General features: G+C 37.3%; 1 protein-coding gene across 1 annotated transcript; it reads right to left on the bottom strand.

Annotated features, from left to right (window-relative positions):
• Positions 1 to 3,599: 3,599 nt before the first annotated feature.
• Positions 3,600 to 8,166, bottom strand: LOC109069610 (nuclear receptor subfamily 4 group A member 2-like). Its single transcript, XM_042763109.1, is given in 8 exon segments — positions 3,600 to 4,236; positions 4,329 to 4,507; positions 4,634 to 4,806; positions 4,808 to 4,837; positions 5,179 to 5,342; positions 5,502 to 5,631; positions 5,969 to 6,837; positions 7,674 to 8,166. Coding segments are annotated over 7 exon segments (1,800 nt in total). The 5' UTR covers positions 6,836 to 6,837; positions 7,674 to 8,166; the 3' UTR covers positions 3,600 to 3,979.
• Positions 8,167 to 9,660: the final 1,494 nt, after the last annotated feature.

Genomic DNA, 9,660 nt, shown 5'->3' with positions numbered 1-9,660 from the left:
ATTTAAACGTGCTGGAGTGCGCGAGAGATGAGTGAAAATACCTCAACATGTGTAAGGCTAGAGCGTGTCTCTCTGTCACACGCCGCTCACGACATCGCTTCCATGCTTTTCTCTTTGTGCAGAGATTAGGCCGTTGCCAACCTAAATGATTACTTCAGTCAACACGGTACAAGCTTGTGACACCGCAGAGCGTCCCTCTAACTGATCTGCTAAATGTCAGCAAACTGCTTTTGAGTGTAATCTTAATTTGACTTGGAATTAGTCTTTTTGCTGTGAAGATCCAATTATTCAGACAATTCTTTGCCTTGTGAGAACTTTAGGAAAAGATCAGCCATGCCACGGCTGATGAGAGAGAGAGAATGAGAGAGCAACAGAAGCAGCGAGAAAAAAAGAGAGATTACGCGATAGTGAGCGTTCCCAGACGTTGCCCAGAGGCACCTTCATCTCCTCTCTGAGCTACACAGACATGAATGGAGAATGACAGAATTCCGTAAAGAACTCTACAATAAGGCACGATGAACGTGTGCATGAACGGCATACCTGTTGTCTGAGAAATAATGAGAAAGAACGGAATGGGATTGACTTTTTACGCGCTCTGGATATAGGTGTTAAATGAATGTGGGCATGAATGTTAACTTTACATTTAGATGAATGTATAATAATTAGTACACGTTATTGTACAGTATATAATACTGTTTAACTGTACAGTGAAATCGTAAGGCACATTTCTCTTACTTCACTGACTTATCGGTCAGACAGTTACGACGCTACATCAGAACTGTTTTGGCTCTGATTTCAGGTAAAATGTTTCGGAATTAACTGCTATCCGAAGCCTTAGAAGAAAGTCCCAGGTGACCATGCAAAATACAGGTTCACAAGCGCATGGTGACATGTTCTGGGTTTATGTTTTACGCTGATTTATGATCTAAATATAATTATTTTATGTTTGCCTGGGTTTCAGTAGTGTTTTTAATGTCCCTTTGCCAACTTTATGCTTACTGTGTATATAAAACAAATGTAAGTCTTCGAGTTAAGGAGATTTTGGTTTATACACACATGCGAAGAAAAAAAAAATCCCAAAATCTAAACTGTGATTGAATGCCATTGTATGTGACCATTACGAAGCAGAAGTTACTACAAATATACTGCAGGAGTTTGAAATGAGTGAATTCCAAATGAAATCATACTCTCTGTGAGCTTGATACTAACGTAAATGATCAGATGATCAGGCCGGCAGATTATAGATTATAACTTTAAATAATAATAATAATAATAATAATAATAATAATAATAATAATAATAATAATAATAATAATAATAAATTATGCGTGTTTATTTGTTCGTATATTTTATTTAATTTTGGTTTTAAACACACAAGTCCTCACATAGGCACACACCAGACAGGTAAAACAATTATGCGCACGCTTGAATTTTTCAAATCCGCAATTTGAAATAAATTAGAGAATGGTAGCTTTCTATATAACAAAGCTCATTATGATCTGCTGTGGTCGACAGCCTGAGAAACCTTGTAATGGCGCGGAACCTAATGAGAGTTTAACAAAAAAGAAGGAAAATATTACGTAGCATAATATAAACAGTAGGCTATTTACATTTTCATTCCCTAATTTCAAGTAATTTTATTATTTCTTAGCACAACCTAAAATATAAACGCCAAATATGGATCGGTCTGTGAAGTGATTACTTTTTACTACACATTCATGTTTCTAACATTCATAACATGTTTGGCTTCGTTATTTTCAGATACATTTAAATGACTGTTGTTTTTAAATGCGCTATATGATTGGCTTACTTATATTTTCTTCTCCAAAATTTAATTACAACTGATGGAAGATAATAATGATTCATTTCTTTATTTTTGTTTAATGTTTTAAAGTTTAAAAATCTAAAACTGAGTCAAAAATTGTAAAAAATGTATTTGAATGAAACACCATAAAGCTGTGCTTTGATTACTCTAATTGTAACTCAGTAAAGTGGAATTCCATATCTTACACAGTGAATTTAGTTGCATTATTATTACATTATTACATTTTCATCCATCGCTCTCATTTTACCCATTTACTGTAACGGATTTAATGGTTTTCAGACAGCTGTAGTTATCACACGTTCAGCAAATTAAATTATGTTTTCGAAAACAATTTTAGCCATTTGAATAACGATAACTTACTTTATAGTATAGAACTCTTTAGAATAAATGGGAATAAATTTGACGTTTTAAAATAAATGATTTATTTTTGATTGTGGGGCAAACTTTCAGAATGCTCCCGTATATACTGAGAAGAGAACTTGTTGAAGACAATTCTTCTAATATTTTACTTTGTCTATTCTTACTCTAATAAGAAGAACCATCAAACAACCTGATGAATATATATATATATATATATATATATATATATATATATATATATATATATATAGTATATATAGAAAGCTTAATCATTCACGTGAGAGAGATGGAGAAAAAAAAAAAGATTTTTTTTTTTTTTTTTTTTACCAGAAATAGTGCAATGTAATTAAGAGATAAGGCTCCTGCATCAAAATTATTTAAAAGTTTATTTGTAAACATTTAAGAGATAAGGCTTTTTCTCTGAAGTTCGGGTCAACCTCGGAAACCCGAACCGAACGGGCTGTAAGTCCGCCGCCCCCTCGCCCCTCAAAAGGTCTGTGCACGGCCCTGGGCTGTAGTATATTTAGTTGGAACCATGGAAAAAGGCAGTGATGATTTTCATGTAAGTAATTGAATATGGGATGCGATGATGCGTCTGAAATCATTTCAACCGCACTATGCTTTAACGGCAAACTCGAAATAAATATATAAACGTTTATATTAAACAGCAACAATATATACAACACATAAAAACGAGGAATGTCTGACAATTTTACAAACACTATGGGTCCTTTTTTACCTGTACAGTTGATACTGGTATTTTATACACATGTGCCATATTTAAAAGTTGCCCCAATACTACGAATCTTTATAAAATCTAACAGACTACATAGTGTCCGGAATATAGAGTGTGTAATAGAGACAAGAGTCCTCTACAACATGCGTCTCCTTCCCACCTGACATATACACAGGCACAAGTTATAAAAAGAAAGAAAATGCTCACTGTCATTCTAACATGGTAACCAAATTAATACAAATTAGCTTAAAAAACAACCGAATAGCTAAAAAAATGTCTCTGTACAAGCTATATACAAATCATATAAATCTATTAAATAAGTATATAGAAATGGTGTATAATACACTCTACTCTGTTAGTTTCATACACACGTTTGCAGTTAACAATGATTAGCAGTGGCGAGATATTTTCCATTGTTCAAAATGAGCCATACTAAATAATGTGTCTTTTATTATAATTTTTCATATAATTATTACCTTCTTTCCTATTTTTACATTTTTCTCTGTTTTGAGATACTCAACAGCGGTATTTTTTGGTGGGATACCCTCTTAAAAATAAAAGTGCTTCGAAAGGTTCTTAAAGCGATGCAACAGAATAACCATTTTTGGTTCCACAAAGAACCATTCAGTCAAAGGTTCTTTAAAGAACCATCTTTTTCTCACCGTATTTTTTTTTTAATAAAATCTGAAGAAGCTTTTGTGAAACAGAAAGGTTCTTCAGATGTTAAAGGTTCTTTAGGGAACCATGTAGACAAAAAGGTTATTCTATGGCATCGCGAAGCACCTTTAATTGCAAGAGCGTAAAGGGCCAAAATCACTTGCCGATGACAAAAGTTAATATTATTATTTCGCGTGGTGTTTCCCAGGCTTTAGATTGTTGAATCATTTTTTCTCCTTTTTTTTCTCCGAGAGAGCAAGTCATTTGACAATGACTGGTGGATTAAAAAAAATAAAAAAATCAGCCTTTCAGTTTTCAAGAGAGTCAGTGGAAGTGCTCTGAGGTTGAAAACGTTTTTTTAATTTTATTTGATCTTCATCTTCTTCTTCTTCTCTCGCGGTTTAAAAGGGCAGAGTGTCAAGAAACAGTTTGTCAATTATTGCTGGCGGTGGGACCAGATCTTCTAGTTTTAGGTAGAAGATGCGCTGCAGACCCTGTGTGCACAGTGTGCGCAGTTCTGGCAGTTTACCCAACAGTTTGGACAAATAGTTTGGACGATTCAAGCCGCCTCCATTGAAAGTGACTTGATCTTTCAGACAGTTTACTATCTTGTTTTGAAGGTCCTCCACTCTCTTGGGTTCTTTCAGTCCGTGTCTCTCTGCAAAATAATGATAACATTTCTTATTTGAGAATATAACTTAAAAAAGTCAGTTACACTTTTCTTAAAACAGCATATAAAACTGATCTCACCTGTGACCATGGCTAGGGCTGCGATGCATGAGAAAGCAGATATGTCTAAATTCATGTTCTGGAGATTAGACGAGAACTCCACTATAGAGTCAATCCACTCGCCAAATCCACGGACGCACTGAAGCCTGTGCAGCACCACCCCGTTACAGAAGATGAGTTTGCCTTCCATCGGGTTGGACCTGAAATTAATGACAAAGCACCCGTTAATTACCGTGCGCATTAAACGAGGATTTAAGCGGCTCCTAATTATTGCAGAGCCAATAAAAACTGAAGCAGCAAAGCCACCTCTCCAGAGCCCTCGGTACCTGTACGCCAGGCGCAGCACGAAAAGCTCCAGGAAGGCAGACTCGAACAGCAAGTCCTGGTCCGGTTTAGGCTGGTCCGTGAATCCGGGAATCTTTTCTGCCCATCCGCGGATGATCTCCATGGATCCGGTGAGGAGGTCGTAGAACTGCTGGATGTGCTGTGTGTCATCTCCCGCTCAGTTGGTAGTCCGGGTTGGCTTGGAACTGGAATTTAATTTAAACATGACTTAATGAGCTCCCTTAAAATATATAACCCGTGAAATTGCAAAGCCCATTTCTAGAAGGGGAGAGTTTCCCCCCTCTTTAATTTAACTTGTGTCTGTATTTCACTGGCTTCTTTCTTGCAAAAGCAATTTAGAGAGTAAAATATGCCACCCTTAAAGTGTTGAAAGTTTATAATGAAACATTGTATGATATTAAATTCCTAATATTGGTTGTGCCAGATTGGCGCAGGAAGCGCATCAAGAGTCACATGCACATTTTGACTTTCTTCTGTTAAAGCTTAAAAGAGGGGTAAAATTATAGATGAATGCAGTATAACGCACTCTGGTGTAGTCGAGGCTGCTCATAGAAGGGTTGGAGTCCACATGAGCCCTGACCAGAGCGCTGATCAAACTGACGGGCGGAGAGGGGGGCGAGGATTCCTGCGGACTTTTGGGTTTGGAGGGTAAACGGCCTCGCCGACCCTTTAAGTTGGCGGTCCGAACAACTGTCAAAACAACACAAGACTGTTATTATCAAGTGGTTGTTATGCTCGTTGTAACATGCATATACAACTCAGTCACCGATGACTGTAATAGCAGTTGCGCACTTCTCTGTTTTCCCAGTGCTACAAGACGCACAGGCTTGTGGACCAAAAGCGATTTACCTTCTTTCACCATTCCGACGATCAGGCACTTCTGAAATCGGCAATACTGACATCTGTTTCTCCTGCGTTTATCCACAGGACAGTTTTTATTGGCTAAACAGACATATTTGGCGTTCTTCTGTACTGTTCGCTAAATCCAACAAAAAAAAAAAAAAAACAAAAAAAAAAAAAAATTAATTAATTTGTATGACATAAAATTCAGACATTTTCATTTTTTTCTTCCCCTAAGCAAACATGCTGTTTGTTTGTGTGGTGTAAATGATCTTTAACCAGATATGCGACTAACAAAGTGAAAAAAAAAAGAAAGATTTAAACAACCCCGACAGTTGCTCGAATGTCTGATAAAGTCTTATTTTACATTCAAGACCAGAGAAACCCGATATAACTGGCAACAAAACAAACAAATAAGCAAATAAATAATAGTAATAATAATGCAAAAAAAAAAAATAAATAAATAATAATAATACCTTGAAGAAGCCTTTGCACCCTTCACACGTTCGGACTCCATAATGCTGACAAGCCGCGTTGTCCCCACACACCGCGCACAAACCTTCGGTGGACGGAGATCCTCTAGACGGGGGTGACGGCACCTGACTGTCCATCAGCTGATGGCCGTGACTGAGCTGCAAGGAGTGCGTGAAAGCGATTCCCGCCTGTTTCCTGATGGCACTGGGCAATGCGAAACTCTGGCTGTCCAGGGCTCGGTGCGCTCCGGGACTGTCGTGCCCCATGGACACATGGAGAGGTCCGTCAAAGCGCATCTGACAGCTGGAAACAGGGGTTCCGGGTGGAGACTGCTTAAAGGAGAAGAGGGAGAGCCTGGACACGGGGTTTTTGCGCTGATCTATCATATGTGAGGTCATATAGTTCTGATGAAAAGTGTGCAGGGAACTCGGGTCCTCCCACATATGACTGGGCTGAACCTGGAAGTTCGCCGTTCCCGGAGCGTGAGGTGAGGACGGTTTGAAGTACATAGGCCCGGAGTGGGCCATCATCTCCTCTGACTGAGGGCCCAAATGGTTCTGCTGATGGTATGTGTGCATCTGGACTTCCTCCACTTTGATGGAGGACTGTTCTCCAGAATGGGGTACCTGGTAAAGACAAGGCGGCTTTACGTCATAATTGGTGTTGTAGTTGTCCATGAAGGTGCTGAAGCTTGGCAGAGATGTGGTGGCGGCGGTGATCTCGGTATTGGTCAAATCCATGCTGAACTTCACAAACTCTGGTGTGAGGAAATCGCAGCTGTATTCTCCGCCGGTGTGGTAACTGTAGCTCTGAGACGCAGGACTCGCGCCCTGCGGGGATGAGCCATACTGAGCCTGGACGCAGGGCATGGCTGCAAACAACACAGCAATCAATAATAATAATAATAAAATGAAAAAATAATATAAAAAAAAAAATAATAAAAAAAAAATAATGAAGGAATGGTGGTAATAGTAGTCACATGTCAAAACATGTTTTAGCACTGTTTCCAGCTTGCATGCAAATTATTAATTATTATTATTATTATTATTATTATTATTATTATTATTATTTTTTTTTTTTTTTTTTTTTTTTTTTTTTTTTTTTTCTGCTGAAGTACCTTCAGTCGTGGGACTGTTCCTCTGCAGATCGCTGTGCAGGTGATAATATCCGGTGAAATTTAATACCGGGGTTCAAGACAAACGAGTCAGCTCTGGATTCTCCCTCTGATAAAACACACAACTTTCACTTGATTTTGCATCACATTTTATTAGTTATATTACACAACTTTACAAAATTATAGAGCTCACTTAAACTTTGAAATTTAAAACCCACTTTCTCGCGCCGTATCAGAACAAGTGAGGGACGGGGCGAAAGGTTTTGCGCGTCGCGTTTGTTATCTGTTTTTACTCTCGAGCTTAATTCTTCCAATAAATGCATTTCTGAAGAAACACAATTTCACACAAGCGTGCGCTGGTCTCTATTCTCTATTCTCATACAATGACTGAATAAAAGCTCATTTCACAATTCAGCTCTACAGAAACAGCTTATCAATTTCTATAAAACCAGCAGAAGTCAACAAACAACAGAGACTGTTTAAAAACAAACATGCCATAGGACTTTTTTTTTTTTTTTTTTTTTTTCACTGCTCATTGAAAATGCATAGTTGCCCAAAACAGACAAAGAATAAAAAGAAAACCATTTGCATACCTTAGTAGACCATCAGTAAAACTATATTGTATCCATAAGCATGTGATGCAGTGTGTAAATGTCCAGTACGGCTTGTGGTTCGCAGAGCGCGGAGCTCAACACTGGAATGTAGAGCTCAGTCTGCCAATGTGTCTTTGTTTATGTGAGACCCACGTGTTTGAGTTCAGTACGTCATCTGCGTCATATGTGAGTAGAACCAATCAGCTGCGAGACTCTTCTGCCAATCTGAGGGCTGACTGACAGCCGGTGCATGAGTGTGATTTCATAGAGATCTGCTGTATATATTCCCCATCGTCGAACAGCAATTTACCTCTGTTTTGTCATATAGTTCAGTGGGGACATTACAAAGTATTAAATTCGATTAAGTCGATTTCACATAAAACACTGATAACAAATAAAATAAATAAATAAATAATAACATAAATAAATAAATAAATAAAATAAAAATGGTAACAATAATAACATTACAAGTATTTATTCCTTCTCATTCTATTAAAACTATTTGTTTAGGATGTTTTGGTAAATCTGGTTAATCTAAGTAATATGGGGGATAAAATCTAAGAGCCTTTGGTCATTGTACTGTACAATGCGAAACAACGGTACAAATTCTATCTGTACAAGACTACAGTCATTAGCAGATGGCAGAGGACGGGATTCTTACAATCATTTCAATTTAAGGGTGACAAAGACAGGTACACACATTAGGAACTGGCAAAAGAAAAAAAAGTGACAAGCAGACAACAGCTCTGATGTAGACCGTGAAGAGGTCTAGAAACAGAGGTCACTTCCCCTCAAAACAGTCTTTGCCATATTGTATCTGAATGGGTGGGTGTTACTGTTATTTGAGACAGGTTTCACTTAACCATCATGTGAACACCCTCTTTCCACAAACTAAATCCTGCATCTCCCAACCACCATAAACAATTTCATGGTCTTATGGGTACAACCACAATATGTATATTAAAAAATAATAATAAAAAAATAAATAAAAAAATAAGAAACCATAGCTCAGTCTCTTTTCAATGTAAATAGATGCAAAATTAAGGTTTGTGAGGTTTTCATAATACAGCTTCAAAAATGTAACTAAACCAAAGTGGTGTTCTCTAAATTGGGGTGAAAGTCTCCTCTAGAGGACAGTGTTGTTCACCATCCACTGGACAATAATTTTGGATTATATTTTATATGTTGTCAAAACGCTAAGCTAATACAGTGCCGATCAATGTATTTCAGCCTAATGCAGAACAAATTAGATGTCAATAAGCCACAGACACTGCAATTCAGCCATTCAAGGCTGACATGTAAGGACAAAACTATCCCATGATGTCCATGATCTCTCATTTAAACAGTATGTTCAAAACTGTCAGTCATGTTCTACATAGTGAAAGCCATGTGCTCAACACCTGATTGAGTTTATTGCTATATCCAGTGTATTATATCCACAATATGGTCTGCTTTCATTTACCTTTTTAATGAAGGGAAATTAAAACAATTAAGCAATAATTGCCCATTGGCTCATTTAATTACTAGCTGCCTTATATATATATATATATATATATATATATATGCATAGTTTAATCACTGTTCATGGGGAAGAAGAGGCAGCAAATGAAGAGCAATCAAATTGGACTGAAGTTATTTCCCAATTATGACACCACGTTGAAGAATGTGTATGTGTGTGGAGGAAAGAGTTATGTATAAAGCTATCCTGACTGACAACTTTAACAGTCAACATGATATTCATTTACTTTTCTGTAACAAATACTAATAACACAAACACAAACAAAATATCACAAATGCACAGCCCAATCCCAATGCTTCCTTCAGGGTGTACACAGTTTTTTGAGAGGAGCTGTTTATTCAGCACTTTTGCTTGAAAATTGAGACAGGTGAAGCACCATGGACAGCGCCACAAATTTTTGAGTTAAATTAATTTATTACATTTCTAATGTTAGACAGTCTTAAGTCAGTGTATAAAATCTAAGCTGTT

The sequence above is a fragment of the Cyprinus carpio genome, chromosome A9 (genome assembly GCF_018340385.1).
Source record: "Cyprinus carpio isolate SPL01 chromosome A9, ASM1834038v1, whole genome shotgun sequence".
In the NCBI taxonomy this organism is placed as follows: domain Eukaryota; kingdom Metazoa; phylum Chordata; class Actinopteri; order Cypriniformes; family Cyprinidae; genus Cyprinus; species Cyprinus carpio.
The sequence above is the reverse complement of the archived record's forward strand: the minus strand, read 5'-3'. Positions and strand labels throughout refer to the sequence as shown.